This window comes from Sciurus carolinensis, chromosome 13 (assembly GCF_902686445.1).
Source record: "Sciurus carolinensis chromosome 13, mSciCar1.2, whole genome shotgun sequence".
Lineage (NCBI taxonomy): Eukaryota > Metazoa > Chordata > Mammalia > Rodentia > Sciuridae > Sciurus > Sciurus carolinensis.
In genome coordinates, this window is record NC_062225.1 from 47,844,840 (window position 1) to 47,864,771 (window position 19,932).

A 19,932-nucleotide genomic window follows, 5' to 3' on the forward strand; every position below is an offset into this window, starting at 1 on the left:
AAAAGAAAAAAAAAAAAAAAAAAGAGTAAGACACTCTTGCTTCTCCCTGGTGCACTGTACTGGGAATTCTGAGTGTTTCACCCTCCTTTTTTAATAAAATTCCTGCTCACTTGCTTACAAAGTAAATAAATAAATAAATAAATAAATAAATAAAAGACCATTAGAATAGAAGGAAGGGATCAGGGGGAGGAAGGAGGGAAGGGAAAGAGGAAGTACTGGGAATTGAAATAGAGCAAATTATAGTTCACTCGTGTGATTATGTCAAAACGAATCCCAATGTTATTTATAATTTAATTTTTTGTAGGTATCGTCTTACTATTTTCCAGTGGTTTCCATTTTACTTTCTCATTAGCAGTATCCAGGTATCTAATTTTCCCACATCAGCATCAGCATTTGTTATTTTTATTTGATAATGATCACACTTTAATAAGGGAATTTTAATTTTTCTGTTTTTATTTTGTGACTTATTTTGGTCTTTGGTAGGATTATAACTTGTTTAGAACTGTGGTTATTAGTGTTCTTATAAGATTTTATTATTCTTTGTTTTATTATTTTCTTGTTCAGTAACTCATTAGGTGTGTCCTTTCCTCTATTTTTCCACACAAACCTCTTTTTAATGTGAGAGATCACTGAGTACCAAGTGAAAAGTTGAGGACTTTTAAGCTCTCTAGTGGCAGATGTACAACTTTAAGGTTAATACAGTTCTCCTTCCCATCCAAATAACTTTTTTTTCCTTTCCCCATATCCCAGCTTCCATATCCATAGAATACTGTGGTAATCTTCTAGCTTAGAAATCAGTTACTGTAACACAATTAAAAGTAATTTATGGACTGGAATTGTGGCTCAGTAGTAGAGCGCTTGCCTGGCATGTGTGAGGCCCTGGGTTCTATGCTCAGCACCACATATAAATAAATAAATAAAATAAAAGATCCATTGACAACTAAAAAAATTTTTTAAAAAAACTAATTGTATGCCCATGACAGTTTGATAACTGTATGTAAAGATAAGAGAGTTTAATTTTAAGTGAAAAAAAAAATGATTTGTTGATGATTTGTTCATAGTATTTTTAGCTACAATAAAAATTATTTATGTATCTATTTTTAATGCCAGACTCTTAAATGCTCTGAAGCTGTAGTAGCCACTAAATTTTCAGTTGCACCAGGTACATTTCAAGTACTCAATAGCTACATGTAGATAGTGACTACCATGTTGGACAGTGCTGATACATAATATTTAGTTTGAATTTATCCAACTTCAAATTTTAAATGTTAATTCTCTTTTCCATCATGATATTCTTATTCTTTACTATCCTTTATGGTTCTATGAAATTCATAAAGAAAGCCTAACCTATTTATAAAATATTCAGGATTCTTAAAATTTTTAGTGTTTGAATTATGGTGAGATTTAGTAGAACTTTGTGTATTTTAAAGATAAAGGGAATTTTTATTGTGTATTGAAAATGTGCTAAAGGGTGAGTTCCTTAAGATAGTAAGAGTGAAGAAACAGTGACTCTGGGGCTTAAAAAAGGGAAGTATACCTGTTTTGTTTAAACTAAAGGCAAACAAATACAAGACAGTCAAATTGGGAACTTTATGTCATAACTTTTTATAATAATACTGCCATATATGCTAAGGGTGTACAATTGGAAAAGTAACTCATAATTCTTTTCTCAAGACCTGTCAAATATTTACTAGATAAAAATTTTTCCTTCCAAGGTCTGACATCCTATTCATATCTAGTAATTGTACATTTCTGGTAATTCAATTTTAAATATTATGTCATTCTGATAGTTTTGTTTTTACAAGAGGGAGAACTTTGTGCACTGGATGAAAATATGTTTGAATTGTATATTAACAGAAATTGAGTACTACAATTTGAATAAATAGACATGTAGAGTATAAATTTGGACTTTGTAAGTTTCTTAATGATCAAAGAGTAGTTTTTCCTTTTCTGAGTGTATTGTCTTCTGGTAGTTCAGTAATTGGCCCAGGAGATTCATCTAAGCTAGGCAAGGCATTGCTGTCTGTTTTGTATGCACTTCTCATTTGGTAGCTGCAAGAATACAGTTATACTTGCAGTTGGATTGCAATATAAGAGATGTAGACAGTGGCAAAGATTAAGATGAATGTTAAATATTATTTAACTATTACTGGAAGGAAAAATTAAGTTTGTAGCTTAATATTCGAATTTTTATAAAGCTTTTAAAAAGTTACACAATAAAGAATTGATGCCTTTATTCCATTTGATTACATGTGCATTTTTTTTTATACATTCTTAAGTTTTGCCCTTGGAACTCTATATTGTGTTAGAAGCAAACCAAGTATTTATTATATTACCTTATAAATGTTGAACTGGGCCACAAAAGTGAATTTCTTTTTATTAAGATTGATAGGATGAAGATATGAGAATGAATTGTAAGCCTGAAGTAAAAATTGCTTGAAATTTTTTTTTTCCCCAAGAAGAAAGGCTGTGTTGTTTGGTGATAGCCAGGGACTGACTGAGCTTTTTGGCTGTATTCCGAATTCTGCCACTGACTCACTGTGTTTTTTGGCAAGTAACTTATCCTCCCTGAAACAAGTTCTTGATTCTTTACTTCTCTGTTTGTAAAGTTAGCATAATAATATTGTACTGACCTCAAATGGGTTGTGTAATGGTTTCCCACTTTAGAACTTGCCAACTTAAAAATAGTATGAATTTTCAGTGCCTTGCTTTTTTAAATAAATATTTCTAAATCATTATCTCTGTATTAAGTGTATTAGATACTTTAAATGTAATATAAAGTCTTTACTATTCAAAGCATATACAACATTTTAAGGATGATACCCTACATTGTATAAATAATTATTCATTTATTTCAGTGTCAGAAGAAAGAAGAATTTATCGAAAGAATTCAAGGTTTAGATTTTGATACAAAAGCAGCAGTTGCTGCACATATTCAAGAGGTAATGACCTATATAAATTTGTATGTTCTTTTTATAAAGTTTCTGGTATTTTTATTTATATGTCTCCTAAAATACTTTGTCACACACAGGATGGTGAACAAGATTGAGATAAAATGTAAATGAATCCTCCTTTTATACATACATTTTTTAAGAGATAGTTCCTCAAGGGCATCATCTTATACGTGGCATGGTGCTAACTACAAATGTACTGTTTCCTTTGTCTGTGAGAACTTAGGGAGAAAGTGTTACTTGAGGAATGAAGTGTATGTCTTTGTTAACCCAGAATGAATCATCAGTAAGTGGAAGAAGCACAAGGTAGAACACAGCTTGTAATTAAAAATATTAATACCTTGATATTTGGTAACATCCATATAAAAATTTAAATCTAGAGTATAATATACAGGGTCAAATAACAATTATTTGTTAATATTTATTTTAAAAACTACTATTTCTGAATCCATGTACTCGTGGACTTTTAATCTTATAAAGGCTTTGTAAAATCAGAATATTAACTTTACATGTTAATTAGAAAAGGGGAAGGAGGGAATTTTGAAAAGACTGAGCATTGGTAGTGTTAGAAATATTATCTATTTAGATAACTTTGTGTTCCCTATATAATATTTTATCTTAGTTAACATTCATAGAGCCCAGATTTCTTTTCAGTAACATTATGTTCAATAGTAAGTTTATTAGTACTTGACAAAATAGTGTTTTTTGTAGTTCCCCTTTACATATATGTTTTACTACCTTTGTGGTTTTATTTCATTTTGAATAAGTGTAAAAGTTGCTGAATTTGCCACCATCCTTGAAAGTGTTATTTTTTCTATTTGTTGCAGAAGTTAAAGCAAAATACCAGAATCATGGCAAGAAATGGAAAGCAAGAAATATTTTCATTCTTTCATTCTTTTTAAAAAAATCTTTATAGAGAGTCCTTTCTCCTAAGATTCTTATGACCATGTCATCTTGAGAATCTACAAAGACTTTTCAAGTATAAAAATTTACATGCAATAAATTTAAAGTCTTATCTAAAGAAAAGTACTATTGATTTTGGTTAGCTGTGTCCAATATATCAATATTAACTTCTCATAGGAATTACTGTGAATTAAATTTTATTTTTCCATTGACTGGAAAATGAATATTAATTCATTTGAAGATTACATTTAGTTTAAAATAATTTCAGTTGTGTTTTCATTAATTTTCAAATATACCTTTATAGGCAGTATATTGGCTTTTCATTATATGACATATATAACATTTGAGCTAATATTATACTAAAATAAAATCAGTATTTAAATATAAACCTTTTTTTATTGTTTATTTTGCTTGCCTTTCTAAAGGTAACCCATAATCAGGAAAATGTGTTTGATCTGCAATGGATGGAAGCAACAGATATGTCTCAGGAAGATATAGAACCACTATTGAAAAATATGGCATTGCATCTAAAAAGACTTATAGATGAAAGAGATGAACATTCAGAGGTTTGTAAATTTCAGTGTGTTAAAGTTTGCTTTATAAGAACAGAAAATAGTTTCAGAAGTTTTCTAGATTTGATACTCTGTTTCTTAGGGAAGGGTAGTAAAATAAGGTCATCCATTGTATCCATTGGGATTGTTTCCAGAGGATACCAAAATCTGTCAATGTTCAAGTCTCTTACATAAAATGATGCAGTGTTTCCATATAACCTACTCATAACCCAACACATTCATGATATACTTTAAGTCATCTCTATGTTACTTATAATTAATGCAGTGTAAATAGTTATTATACTGTATTGTTTAGGGAATAATGACAAGAAAAAGTCTGCACGTACTCAGCACACAGTTTTCTTTTCTTCTCTGAATATTTTCCATCCACATTTTGGTTGAATCTGCAGATGTGGAACCCACATGGAGGGCCAACTGTACTGTTTTTTTTTTTGTGTGTGTGTGTGTGTGCATTTGTGTACGAGAGAGAGAGAGAGAGAGAGAGAGAGAGAGAGACACACCCAGAAACCAGAAAAGAAATATAAGAACCTGTGTGCGTGTGTGTGTGTGTACATTCGTGTACCTGAGAGAGAGAGAGAAACACAAACCAGAAAGGAAATATAAGAACCTCAAATTGTTAGTTAATGAATTACAGTTAAGTTTTCCTTTCCTTTTAAATTAGTATTATTCTGATTTTGTTCCTGTGTGTTTTTCAAATCATCCTCACAGCTCTGGCAACAGTACAGAAGTGTGAAACTGAAAATATAGTTGATGTAAGTGGAAAAATCATTGCCTTGAAGCATAAGAATTTGCTTAAGGTTAATTTCTTAGTTTTATTGCCACATTTTGAAGTTGGAAAAATAAGTATTAATAAAAGGAGAATAACAGGTGTTCTGAATAAAAATGTCCCACAAAGATTTCAAATTTTTGTAGTCAATATTATGAAGTGTGATTTTTTAAAAAAAGAATTATTATAAGCTCCTTTAAAACAGAACTTTGCTTTTTAAAAAGAGTAAAAGTACACTGAAGTTTTTGTCTGCACTCTCTGAAAAAGCAAGTTGAAATTTTGGAGCACTCTAGACTTTAGTGCATGCAGTGGTGAGTATTTTCTTACAGCAGACAAAAATACTTTTCCATTCAAGAGAATGTATAGCTTTGTTTAGTTGTTCCATTTGCATGTGACAGACAGTTTTGAGCTTATTTATAGAGAATTTATAGGATTACTCTTGGGACTAATGAAAGACTACATAGAGGAAATTCCTAAGGAATTCTTTTTCTAAACAAAACTTTCATGCCCCTATAAGAGTATTTTCAGTTTGGTTGAGAATTTTCAATTTTTTAAGCATTAAAAGAGAATTAGGAACTAAATATTTTAGAGCGCTAATTAAATATTTTAAAAAGCTAGGACAGTGAGACTAAAGGAAGGAAAGAGACAAGTCATAAAACATCCCTAATGTATATCGTTTATCCTAAAATATTTAGATCATTCATTTTTTATCTGATTTTTTTTAACCACATACTGTATCTTCTTTCAGTTTTAGTGTCTTTTTACTGGTGTATCCATTATCTAAAACATTCCTCCATTTGTATTTCAAGTTTTTAAAGGTGTGTCAATTGGTGCCCTCCAACTTCTGAGAAGTTACTTTAAAAAATATATACTGTGGTGTCATGTGATTGATGGGCATGTATAATTTGCTTTATCTCATTTACCTGAAGTGATTAATGTAGGTTGAACAAAAATACTTCTCATTGTGTGACTCTGTGGCAAATCTAAAAGGAAGATGAAACATGACATGAAGTGATTGTGTGGAAAACCTACCCGATAAAGCATTTTTATTGAATTACTTTTTATAACAAGGAAAATTAAAAGCAGCTATACTCCTCTTTCAGATATTTGGGGAACAAGTTGCTAGCTGGTTTAAATACATTTCTATGGAGATTCCCCACCCGCCCCCAGTTTGAGCCCACCAATAGACAAATTAGAAAAAGGTCATTGAAAATAATTGTGAAAAATATTAAACAAATATAAAATAGTAAATAAATACAATAATTCTGTATCTAAATATAAATAGTCTATATCTTTATTTTTTTATTTTGCGAGAAGGTTTAGCTAAATTGCCCAGTCAGTCCCTAAACTTGTGGTCCTCAGCTTCCTAAGTAACTAGGATTAGAGGCATGCATCATTGTGCCCAGCCCTAAAATAAGTTCTTATCTATATTTTACTCATAACTTTTTATGTTTTGATTTATTTTTGTCATAATTGTTTCACTTCATCCTAAAAAACTTATTTGATCACTGTTTTTAATTTTTAATTTTTTTATTCTTTTTTTTTTTTTTTTTTTTTTGGCGGTGCTGGGGATTGAACCCAGGGCCTTGTGCTTCTGAGGCAAGCACTCTACCAACTGAGCTACATTCCCAGCCCGAATTTTTTTATTCTTAATGCCAAGAAACAAGTATGTTTTCAGTCTTCTTTTACTGTGTACCCAGTAGGAGACTTTAATGAATTTAGTATGTCTTTACTGTCATTGTTTCTTTTATGCCAGACTTTGTATTGCAAGTTTAATATATACTATCTTATTAAATCTGCATAATAACCACATTTTATAGATGAAGATCTCATCTTCTGAGAAGTTAAGTTACTTCCCAGGTCTGTCTAACTTAAATGCTTGTGTTCCTATCCTCTAGAATGCCTTTGTTTAAATCCATGATTATGCTGAAAACATCTCTAATTCTTTATCTTAATGATGAGTTCTGTGAGTCAAAATTTTGAGTTACATGAGGTTTTATTCTTAGCATTGATGTATTTTTTATGTTCATTCTTTAACATATATTAATAAACACCTGTTTTTTCCCCAAATCTTGTGCTGAAGATTAATAAACACCTGTTTTTTCCCCAAATCTTGTGCTTGGGAGCAACAGAGTGTTATACTGTTTCAAAAAAGGATCAAAGATTCTTACAATCTAATACAAAAGACTTTTAATAAAATAATTAATTGTAATAAAAATTTAGAAGTGATAAGTAGCAAAAGTGATATATATATATCTAAATACTATAGGAATTTAAAGGAAGAATATCTGCAACTGCTAGTTGGAAGGATTAGGCAAAGCTTATGAAATTAGAGTTGTGCTTTAAAGATATTTCCCATCAGATTATTTTGAAAATGTATGAGAGACCTTGAACTACAAGGCTACCACCAATAAAGAAAAGTCAAAATCTAATAATCTTTAATGAAAAATAAACTGTTAACACGGTTTCTTTCTCTCTTTTCTTTTTAAAAACATTTTGCAGCACAAGATTCTTCTGTGCTCTGTTCATTGATAACTGAAAACTCTTGTTATCTCCATTTTACCACATACAAATGATATATGTGTCTTTTGTACTTTCCTTGAGTTCTACATTTTAGTTGAATATTCTTGTGCATCTCTTTTTGTGCTCAGTACTGTGCTAGAAAAGATGAATAAGATACAAAGATAGTATAAGAAATCTTATATCTAGTTTATTGTGAAAAACTCATGTTTGTACCTGAAAAGTATAAATCTAGTGTATAATTAGATACCAGTTTATTTGTGCATGAATCAAATACTTACACCTACCACGTACTGTTGTTAGGAATGTCAGCAAGATCAAAGATGATTGGGATAGTAAGAAAATAAACAACTGAAAGTTTGACTCCAAGTCTGGATTACTGTGGAGATTAATGCCACTATTCACAGAGACAGGAAAGTTGAGAAGGACATACTGGCTAGGCAGATTGGGTTAGAGTCCTGTCAGTGGACATATAAACTACCCTTCAAAAAGTAGCAATAAAGACATTTTTTAATATGAAAAAGCTTTGCATGTATATCTTTGAAGAACAAGGAGAAGAAAACAGTAATGAGAAAGAAATCGAAAATGTTTAAGTAAAGGATATAGGGAGCAAAAAAATGCTTAGAAATGGGGGTGTTAATCCCAGGTGGTTTTGTTTCTTGGGTAAACTGGAAAAGAAGTTATCTGTTGTAAATGATAATATTTTACAGTTGGAAACTTAAGCAGAGAAAAGGAAATATATTTATAACAGTCTTTTGGGGGAAATTTGCCAGGATATCAAGATCTCAATACAGGAATTAATGGATAATGGAAAGAGTTTCATTGGATGTGGATGGCAAAACCTGTAGTAGGGGTGTGTAATTTTTTTTTTCTCTTAGAGCTCTGTCACCTTGAAAAGAAAAAAACTGATGGTAGATAAGGAAAATATTGTTAGATTCAAACTTAAATTTTAATTCCTGCTATACTTATCATTGGCTATGACTTTGGTTAAGTTATTTACTTTATATGAGTCCGTTTCCTTGTGTCTGAAATACCTCTATTGCAGATTTTAGTGTTGTATGAGATCTTGTTTAAGAATTCCCTAATTGGAAAATCTCTAAACATAAAAGAGTGGTCTATCCTCAGACAGTGGCATGGTAGTACTAAATGAAAAGTGAGAGTGACATTTAAGTGCCTATTCAAACTGAATCGGAACACTGGAGTAGTGAGGAATAATCTGTTGGGCAAGAGGGGAAGGAGTTTAATAATCAGAGGTTCAAGCATAGGTATGGTGGCTTAGAAACAGTAATAGTAAAGGAAGCATGCCAAAAAAAGAATAATTGGTTCCTTTATTGGAGAAACCTACATAAATCAAATAGGGAGTGGGCATGGAGTTGAAGAGAGAAAAGGAACTGGTAAGTCATCTTCTGAGGTTTTTCAACATGTATATTAGAATTTGTGAAAGCAGTAGTTGCAGGCAGAGTAGTTAAGACATATTGATCAGGTGCTAAAATGTATACCAATGATAAATGACTTCTGGTAGATAGTTAAACCAAAACAAAGTAATGATTCCACATGGGTGGATAAGACTTGGTGATGAGAAATAAGGATGGTGGTTTCATGGTCCAATGGTAGTAACTTCACCCACTCCGTCTAAAGTGGTAGCACAGTTGAAATTGTGTAGAAGATAATTTGTTTGCTTGAGAAGTTTGAAAGAAAAAATGAGAAATTCATTTAGAATAAGAGAATTTACCAATAAAGAAAAGGAAGATTAAGGGAATGGAAGAACCATATTTGGTTGCATGAGGTATATGTAGCCCTTGAAGTTTAGAGAAGGAAAAGTTGGTTTTCAGAGCTTCTCTAGAAAAGGGAGTAAAGAAAGCATTAAAGGAAAGCAGATTAGAACTAGTACAGTATTGTAGGAGAGAGAGAGCATGATATGGAGTCAAGAGACTGTTACCTGGTTGTATAACCATAGGCAAATCAATCTGTGTGCCTCGGTTATTTTAACTACAGAAGAAAGATTAAACCTTTGAGCTCTTGTTAGTTCCCTCTAGAATGAAATTCTACAGCAATATTGTCCAATTCTGCTGTGATGGCAGTATAGAATTTCTGGACTGTCCAATACAGTAATCACTAGCCACCTGTGACTGTTGTGTACTTGGAATGTGGCTAGTGTGACTAAAAAATTGAATTTTTAACTTTTTAAATATTTAATTAAATAGCCACTTGTGCTAGTGGCTACTGTAATAGACAGCACAGTTCTAGACAAATAATTCATAGGTAAATTCCTTTTCTATGTCAACCTTTCCAACAGTTCTATCTAATCTAATTATTGCAATTGATTTTTTTTTAAAAAGCTAGGGAAGCAAAAATATACTAAATCTCATTCAAGTGTTATCTACTAAGTAGCCCATGCATGAACTGTTTGTTGAATTAAACCTTTTTTTCTTTATTTCTTTTTAGTTATACATGACAGGAAAATGTATTTTGACATATCATACATAACATGGAATTATAACTTTCTATTCTTATGGTTGTACATGATGTGGAATTAAACCTTTAAAAATGACAGCTAAATATGACAGTCTTTTGACCAATGAATTTTTTAAAATATAGTATAAATCTTAGACCCAGTGAATAGTGTCAATATGTTTAGTTTGCTGATATGTAGAATAATAAAAGTGATTATGTGTTTATTTCTATAATTCTTAGACTATCGTAGAGCTCTCTGAAGAGCGAGATGGTCTTCATTTTCTACCCCATGCCTCTTCATCTGCACAATCACCTTGTGGTTCTCCAGGCATGAAGAGAACAGAAAGTCGACAGCATCTGTCAGTAGAACTGGCAGATGCTAAGGCCAAGATAAGAAGGCTTAGGCAGGAACTGTAAGTTGCTGGTTTTCGAAGTTCATTGAATTTATATTGTGACCTAAACAGTATTTCTGGGCTTATAGAATACAGATCAGTGGTCCACCATTGTGAGTCTGATTTTTCACTAGTATTTGTCAAAATGAGAAAAACAGATTCACAAAAGGTTTTCCCAATGTTAACTCTTACCAATTTAAAGGATGACTTTATTCTGGATTTTTTTTCCCTGTCCGTCTTTCTAATGTTAAAATATCATTTCTTTTATAAAATAGTGTCCTCCTTTGGAAAATTGGGGGATGCCTTAATTTTTAAAATTTTTATGTTCCTTGAAATCTGGAATTCTGGGTATCACTGATACGGATCACTAAGTTCAGTTATTTTAAAATTAATGTTTTAAATTATTGGCATAATAATATAAAAACAAATTTTTGCATGTATCTTCTGTGTTAAGTAATTGAGATGCCTAAGTCATTTGTTTAAGTGAATCAAATGTTCTGATTTGGTTAGAGTTGATAACATTATATTTGTTCACCTTTCTAAGATACTATAGGAAAATTGATATAAATGTCATATATACATATCTTGGTGAAACACAAGTCAAATCTCTGCTGTTGATTTTTTATTTGGTACTTTAAAAAGAACAAAGGATTTTTATTTTAGGGACTTTTTCCTCTTCTCTGGTGTGTTCCTGGAATTTAAGCTTCAGAGTGTAGATTGTAAATTTAAAAACACAATATAGCAATTAAATTTATTTAGTGGTAATTTAAAGCAGTTAAAGTGATTTGAATATGCAAGGTAGAAAAAAATATTAGTCTATAGGAAAATTTGAAAACAAAAAAAATACAGCTTTCATTTGTGGACGTCTGCATTATTATGTGTCTATTGAAGTGAACACGCCCAGGATATTCTGTAAACAGCTGCACCAGGAAAATTAGGGAAAAGATTGCTGTTATTAGTTTGACTGGCAGTTAATGGATAGCCTAAACAGTGAACACTAGTTCTTTCCATATAATTTAGCACAATCTTTGCCAGTCTTTAGATAAAGCATGCAATTAGAACTACAGTGATGACTGTGAATTCATTTAACATTTTTCTCTATACTAGAATTTAATTTTTAAATAAAATTTACTTGGCCATGGAGTCTATTAAAATCCCAAACAGGGATTGATGAAATTTGCTTTCAGATATACTTATGGAAAAATGTAAATGAGTATTTTAATGGATAAATAAATATGCCAGATATAAGCAAGTACTTCCAGTAACTAGCACTTCATCAGTTACCTTTTAATATCTTTGTTCTTTGAAAATGTATTTTTTTATGAATTCCTTAGATTATCATTTGTGTCTTTTTATTAGAACAGATTTTTACTAAAGTGAATCAGTCGGCTTCAGAATTCATTATGCACAAAAATAGTCCAGGTAGTTTTATACCTAACAAAAATCATATAATAACTAATGTTAATTAGAATATGCATATTAAGTAATACCATATATGGGTGGTACATTGTAATATAATTGCTTTTATTTATAAACATCTAGAGTAAAAATATGATTTATCATTTGGTTAGAAGAAGAAATTCCTTGTAAATTTCACTTTAATACATTTGTTACACTTTCAGAGACTCCCTTTATTAATGTGTGTGTGTGTGTGTGTGTGTGTGTGTGTGCATGTTGTGTGTATTTTAAAAAAAAATTTTTTTTGGTACTAGAGATTGAACCCAGGGCTCTTAACCACTTAGCCAAAATCCCCAACCCTTTTTATTTTTTATTTTGAGACAGGGGTCTCACTAAGTTGCTTAGGGCCTTGCTTAGTTGCGGAGTTTGACTTTGAACTTGGAATCCTCTGACCTCAGCCTCTCCAGCTGCTGAGATTATAGGGGTGTGCCACCACATCCAGTCCTTAAATAATTCTTTATTTGGTGGGGGGGGCATAGTGAGGATTGGACTTAGGGGGGCACAACCACTGAGCCACATCCCCAGCCCTATTTTGTGTTTTATTTAGAGACAGGGTCTCACCAAGTTCCTTAGCACCTTACTTTGCTGAGGCTGGCTTTTTGAACTTGTGATCTTCCTGCCCCAGCCTCCCAAGCTGCTGGGATTACAGGTGTGCACCATCACACCCAATTTTAATAATTCTGAATGCCTTGTTGAGTCCATGTTTTGAAAGCTTCTATAATATAAATAATATTTTAAAAAGGTAGTCTCTTGAGATATAATTCAGGATCTGAAAATTCATTATTTTAAAGTATATAGTTAAGTGATTTTTAGTTTCTTAGTAGAATTGCTCAGTGACCACCCAATAATTTCAAGACATCTTTATTTTTATAATATTCTAAAATGTTTTTAAAAAATATACCTTATCCCTCTCCCCCTTTTCCCTCAGCTCCTGGCAACCACTAATCTGTTTTCTGCTTCCAAGGATTTGCCTATTCTGGACATTTCATATAAATGGAATCGTATAATATGTGGCTTTCTGTGGTTGGCTTCTTTCACTTAGCATAATGTTTTCCAGGTTCATCCTTGTTGTAGCACATAATTCAGTTTTTAATGATTGAATAATATATACCATTGGATGATTACCCTACGTTTTGATTTTTCATTCATCAGATGATTAGTGTTTGAATTGTTTTCCACTTTGACTATTATGAATAAAACTGCACTTTAAAATGATGAGATCAGCTGCAAATAGTGGTGCATGCCTGTAATCCCAGTTACTAAGAAGGCTGAGGCAGGAGCTTTGCAAATTAAAGGCTAGCCTGGGCAATTTAGAAAGACTCTGTCTCAAAATAAGATTAAAAGGGGTAGGGTCATAGCTCAATGGTAGAGCACTTACCTAGCATGTGCAAGGCCCTGGGTTCAAGCTCCAGTAAAACAACAAAAAATTAGATTGTCAGATTTTATGTTATATATATGTTAACCACAATGAAAGAACTAATTTTTTTAAAAAAGCACTCAACAATAAAAAAAATCTTTGCAAGAAATATTATTAAGAACATGAAAGATAATAACTATTTTTCAGTACCAGGAATTGAACCTAGGGCCCTTAACCACTAAGCCATATCCAAGCCCTTTTTAATATTTTATTTGGAGACAGAATCTTGCTTAGGGCCTCATTAAATTGCTGAGGCTGACTTTGAACTCACAATTCTCCAGCCTCAGCCTTCCAAGCTGTTAGGAATTTAGACCACCGTGCCTGGCTGATAGTAACTTTTTAGCTCAGGAAAATATAAACCATCTAGTAGAAAGTTAGAAATAAGACATGCTCTAATAATTCACAAAATAGAAATTTTAATAGCACAAACATGGGAAAACAGCTTTAGTCTTTCCTAGTATTCAAAGAAATACAAATTAGAATAATAATACAACAATTTTCAGTTGTTAAAATACCTCATATCTAGGTACTTTTATCCTACCCTGTTTGGTGTACTACCCTTTCTGTAGAGCGGTTTCACAGTATGTGTCAAGCACCTTTAAACTTACACTTTTAGAAATTTGTCCTGAAATATACAGAATTTCATGTGTAGTGAGTTTCTTTACTAAATCATTATTTTATTACAATGAAAAATGGAACACACTTAATAAATTGTGGTTGCTCTAGCAAAGAGAGTACTTCTTCACCTTTGAAAATTATGGTTTTGATAAAAAAAAGGAAGCATACGAGGAGTGAATAATAGGTTGTTTATATAGTGACCTTTTATTATTATTAAAGAAGATAATATAGGAAAGTAGAGATAGTGAGTGGAGGCTTACTTTGAGCAGATTTGCTCTGAAGGGGAGATAGAAAAACAGTTCAAAAAAATAATAGAAGAAATTGAAGACATTTTAAGATACATTGTAGAAACCAATTAGAGAAGTCTTTAGAAATCTGTATGGCAAGTAGTTAAGTGTATAATTTCCTTTAGGCCATTGAAAACCCTTATGAGTCTCTACCTCAGATAGTATTACATCAATAAAAAAAAGCTTCCAGCTTAATTGTCTTTGACCATGCAGGGTGAGAGAGAGAGAGAAAGAAGAGGAAGAGAGAGGGAGGGAGACTACATTATGAACTGTGAGAACATTAGTCATTGATATTAGTCTTTGAAGAACATTTAGGTGGGATTTTGATGACATTAGTTATATACATTCCTAATATCTATCTTTGCTTTTTTCCCCACTGGGTTGGGATTATGGCTAATACTATGTTCAACTGGTCATTTAAAAATAATTCATTTGTATTAATGCAAATGATTATCACAGTTTTTAAAAGTATTAAGTTTATTCTTTAATAAATGTGTTTTTGTGTTTATAAGGGAAGAAAAGACTGAACAGTTGTTGGATTGTAAGCAGGAGCTTGAACAAATGGAAATAGAACTTAAAAGGCTGCAACAAGAGGTTTGTACCTGGAACTGTTGTTACATAAGACCACCGAGTCATTAGAAATGGTTTTCCTCTTGTAATTTTTAACTCTGCCCTTAGTATTTTAAATAATTAAGTAAGGTAACCAAGGCTTAAAGAAATTGGTGACTTTTTTAGTTTCTGTCTTCAAAAATAGCAGAGCCAAAAAAAGAGCCTGTTGGGGCTGGGGCAGTTCCAATTCTTTTTTTACATTTGACTTCTGTGGTCTTGGAAGCTGGAATACCTCTACATATTGTGAATTGTGCTGTTTATGTGTATCTCCCTGGGTCTTTGTTCTCTGATGGTGCGTTATGTTGACATATATATGCCAGAATGCTTTTAAGTTTTTATTTTATTTTATTTTTTTTGTCTTCTACTATCAGTTAAAACTAAGTGAAACTTAAAACTGGAAAACTTCTTCCCCAGCTCCTACATAATTGTGTTTTTTCCCCTTATTGATACATAATAATTATACAGAACGGTGGGTTTCACTGTGGCATATTCATATATGCTCATAACATTGAGCAATTTCATTCCCTAGTACCTTTCCTTGCCCTCACCTCATTCCTCTGTTTTTACTATTTTTCTATTAAATAAGATAAATACTTTTACTTTTTTAAATTATACTTTTATTTTACTTAAAGCCTTGTGTTTTTTTGTTTTTGTTTTTGTTTTTTTTTATCTTGAACCATGAGCGTTTAAGAATTTATGTCTTTTAATTATTCTAATTTTTTTTCCATTCGGGGATAGTATATAAGCTCTTTATTTAACAATAAGAGGCTTGGGCTAAGCCCGAACAATTCTTTCTTCCCCCAGCTTCTCCTAATCTGCAATCTTAAATGTAGAGAATATTCCATTTATAGGGTTACAAATTGGGACCTTCCTAGATGAATGAGGCTGAAAGTCCTATTTCTAGATAGGTGGTGGCTGCCATTCTATTTCTTGATGGTAGAGGGATTTTGTTTTGTTTTGTTTTTTAATGCGTGTGTGCCTTCAAAGTGGTTTCCAGCTAGGCGCAGTGGTGTATGCCTGTAATCCCAGTGGCTCTGGAGGTTGAGGCCAGAGGACCAAAGGTTCAAAGGCAGCCTCAGCAACTTAGTGAGACCCTAAGCAATTTAGTGAGACCCTGTCTTTAAATAAAATACCAAAAAAGACTGGGGATGTGATGCAGTGGGTAAGTGCACCTGTGTTAAATCCATAGGACTCCCCCTGCTCCCCCCCAAAATTGTGGTTCTCCAAAACAGCAGTAACAAAAAAAGAAAATTAGAGGGAAAAGTACTACTATTTTATATTTTTGAAGGTCTCTTTAAATGCCTGGTATAGTAGTACACTGCTAGATTCTCTTCTCTTTCTGCATTCAGTCTGTTTAAAGTGTCACATGCCATGTAGCCTCTGGAAAACTCTACAGCACGGTCATGAGATAATGAGAGACAAAAAGATAAAATGCCTTAATCTTTATTTTGAATTCCCTGAAAAGATTTCAGGGACCCAAAGAAATTCCTAGATCATGCTTTGAGAACTACTGTTCTAAGGATTACAATGGGAGTTCTAAGAGATTTAAAATTTGACACAAATGGTATATCACAATATTATCTGAATAGAAACGTTTCTCTAAAATCACTACTAATATGCTTAAGTAATATGGCCTGTCTTTATTATTTTTTTCAGTACTAAAGATTGAGTTTAGGGGTACTCTGTCACTGGGGTACATTCCCAGCCACCCCCACCTTTTTTAAATGTTTTTTTATTTTGAGAGAAGGGCTCACTAAATTGTCCAGGCTGGTCTTGAATTCACAATTCTGCTGCCTCAGCTTCCTAAGTCTCTGTAATCCCAAGTGGCATTACAGGTGTATACAACCACCCTAGGTATCTTCTGTGTTTTTACTGTCTTGTGTTTTAAAGTGAACTTTTTCTACCTTAAATTACTTCTAAATGATTTTATTGAAGTTATTTTAAAATATCTTGAGGTTGTTTTTTTACATTCCTGAATATTATATAAGAATTTGTATATAAATGTGTTTAAAATCCTTTTCTGTTTCTTGGTTTAAGAAAAAAGACTTCAGGGCTGGGGAGATAGCTCAGTTGGTAAAGTGCTTGCCTTGCAAGCACGAGGCCATGGGTTCAATTCCCAGCACCACAAAAAAACAAAACAAAACAAAACAAAAACTTCAAGATTCAATTTACACAAAATTCCCCCTTTAAAATTATTCTTTAGTAAATATTTCAAGGAATAAAATGTTGAAAATAGAAAGTAATATTAGAAAGTATTCTATTTGTTTATATCTAGAACATGAATTTACTTTCGGATGCTCGTTCTGCTCGAATGTACCGTGATGAATTAGATGCACTGCGAGAGAAGGCAATCAGAGTTGATAAGCTTGAAAGTGAAGTAAGCAGATATAAAGAGAGGCTACATGATATTGAATTTTATAAGGCAAGAGTTGAGGTATGTTACATAATTAACCATTCACAATATTATTTTTCTTTAAAAGTGTTATGATTTTCAAAATGCATGGAAAATGCACTTGATAACCAAGGAACTCTAGAAATGTTGAGCAAACAGCATATAACTTCAGTTAATTTTATGGTAGATCAGCATTATTTCTTAGACTTTTACAAAGAGATTTTCAGGCATTTTCAACTCTTTGGGGCTCTTCATTCATTCTTTTACTTAGCATCATAGGTGAAGCAGACTTTTCAAGTCCTTCCCTCATAATCAAAAGTATTTCTCTACTAATCACATTTATCCCAGAAGTGAAAGCAAAACACATTGCTACTTAACTGATTGCTACTTAACTGAGATTGCTAAATTTGGATCAGTGAAGGCTATGTATAGATAAGTAAATTTTTAAGAAGCAACTTTTTGTCCTTTGTATTTGTGGTTCAGTGTTACAGGAATTCGAGATTAACAGCAAGAATTTGACAGTTCTTGCCTCATTTTTTCCTTTCTCAATTAATTTCCTTATTTTCTGTTAGTGAAATCTGAGGAGATTTTTGTCAGTTTCAGTATGAGGATAAGAAGAAAGAAGTATGCAAAATCAAGAAATAAAAACATAAGAGAAAATAGAATACTTTATCCTGAAAATTACCAGTAACTAGCCCCAACAGGACTTCAACACAAAATTCATGTTAATTCTTTGCCAGTTATTTAGATGTACATATGCAAGGCACTTTTAAGGTATTTCATGGATGCCACTGTCATTGTATATTTTCTCTAGGATGTGTAAACCACAGGCATAAAACTTAGCAAGACAGAATTGTGGATACCCATCTTCAAATCACATAGGGGGATTTTCTTTTTTTTTTTCTTTACTTTTATCAATTTTTTTTTATTGTAAACATAGGGGGATTTTTAAGGATTTCCTCAAGATGTTTATATAAATTATTTATTGATAGAGACTTGTTTAGCATTTATGTGAGTGTTAGTTTAAGTCTTGGTATTTTACTACAAAAACCTACAACCTCTCACTTTCAAGTTATATCTCTAAATGGAGAGAAATTTTTAAGTCTATTTCAGTCAATAAAGGAATCCCTGATTCTGTGCAAATTTATTTCTTAAATATCTGGAAGACTGCTTATACTTTGACCTTTAGCCTTGTGATTAAGGAATTTAAATATGCTCCCAACATTTTCATGTGAAGTTGTAGTAATAGTACTCATTCTAATACAAGGACTAAGCATTTTGATTGTATAAGAGCTTAAATTTGCAGAGAGGGGCAGGAAATGAAGCCAAAACACATTGACTGTATTTGTTACTCATTAGTTTTATTCTTGCATAGAACTCTCAATAAGGATGACTTTTACGTTTTAGTTTACAATAAATATTTTTTATGTTCTGTAACTTTCAAAAATTAACAGACATTAGCACATTGGTGATAAATAAGACTTTGAAATGTTTATAGGAATTAAAAGAAGACAATCAAGTTTTATTAGAAACAAAAACAATGTTGGAAGACCAACTAGAAGGAACTCGAGCTCGTTCTGATAAATTACATGAATTAGAAAAAGAGAATTTACAATTAAAGGCTAAACTGCATGATATGGAAATGGTAAGTTTTATGGGGTAGATCAATTACATATCCTCTAAGAAAAATTTATATGATTGATTTCTCTATAATAGGCAAGGATGACTAGAGTCCTTGAGGCTTTAGCAGAAGAAATAGCTAAATAATTTAGATGCTTCCAACTTTGCATACACACATAAGTATGCTTTTATTATAGATGAGTATTATTAAATTTGTCATCTACCTTTCAGAACCACAGTAAATAAGCTATTGTGTAGACATGTCTTTAAAAATGCAAAAATAAATCTATTTGCTAAAATTTAGCATTGGATCAGAATACTTTTGTTCTACCACTGAAACTATACCTACTGTGAAGAAGCATTTTCATTGTTCCCAAAGATCACTTTAAAAGGATATCAAACACCTGATCAATTAATGACCAGTAACAATTATAATAACTGATTATTGCCTTCAAACTATAAAAATTTTGGGGAACTTAAAATTTATCCTCTTATTATTTAGTTTCTAAGAGAAATTATGAATAATAGAACAGTGGCTTGAAATTGTACTGTTTCTTAGCTTTTTTTTCTTCCTACTTCCTGCCAATAAAAAAGGAACGAGATATGGATAGAAAAAAGATTGAAGAATTAATGGAAGAAAATATGACTTTGGAAATGGCACAGAAACAAAGCATGGATGAATCGTTACATCTTGGCTGGGAGCTAGAACAGATATCCAGAACTAGTGAACTCTCTGAAGGTATTCCCAATTTTGTTTTACTTACAGAGTTGAATGCAAGTTGTATTTGTTTATATTTTTGGATATTTGATTGCAGTTCTTTATTTTCCCTAGCTGGAGATATCTTAGAAGGCCAGCTAACTATGATCTCACATAGTAATATATTGATTACACCGTTCAGGTCTGATTCTTAGCTTTTCATATCTTAGAATTCAGTGTTATGTATGACTGCAATAGCAGATTTAATTGGCGGTT

General features: G+C 31.9%; 1 protein-coding gene and 1 non-coding gene across 9 annotated transcripts in view; one reads left to right on the top strand and one right to left on the bottom strand.

Moving 5' to 3' along the window:
* Positions 1–19,932, top strand: part of Ccdc88a (coiled-coil domain containing 88A) — a 117,929-nt gene that overhangs the window by 40,171 nt on the left and 57,826 nt on the right. For all 8 annotated transcript variants that reach the window (XM_047522348.1, XM_047522347.1, XM_047522349.1 and 5 more), the window contains exons 6-12: positions 2,859–2,942; positions 4,280–4,420; positions 10,407–10,579; positions 14,851–14,932; positions 17,223–17,381; positions 18,838–18,984; positions 19,554–19,698. In XM_047522348.1, the coding sequence (XP_047378304.1) occupies positions 2,859–2,942; positions 4,280–4,420; positions 10,407–10,579; positions 14,851–14,932; positions 17,223–17,381; positions 18,838–18,984; positions 19,554–19,698 (931 nt within the window). The remainder of the gene's footprint in view (positions 1–2,858; positions 2,943–4,279; positions 4,421–10,406; positions 10,580–14,850; positions 14,933–17,222; positions 17,382–18,837; positions 18,985–19,553; positions 19,699–19,932) is intronic.
* Trnal-cag (transfer RNA leucine (anticodon CAG)) lies at positions 6,750–6,822 on the bottom strand. Its single transcript has one exon. It is a non-coding gene; the product is annotated as a tRNA-Leu (tRNA).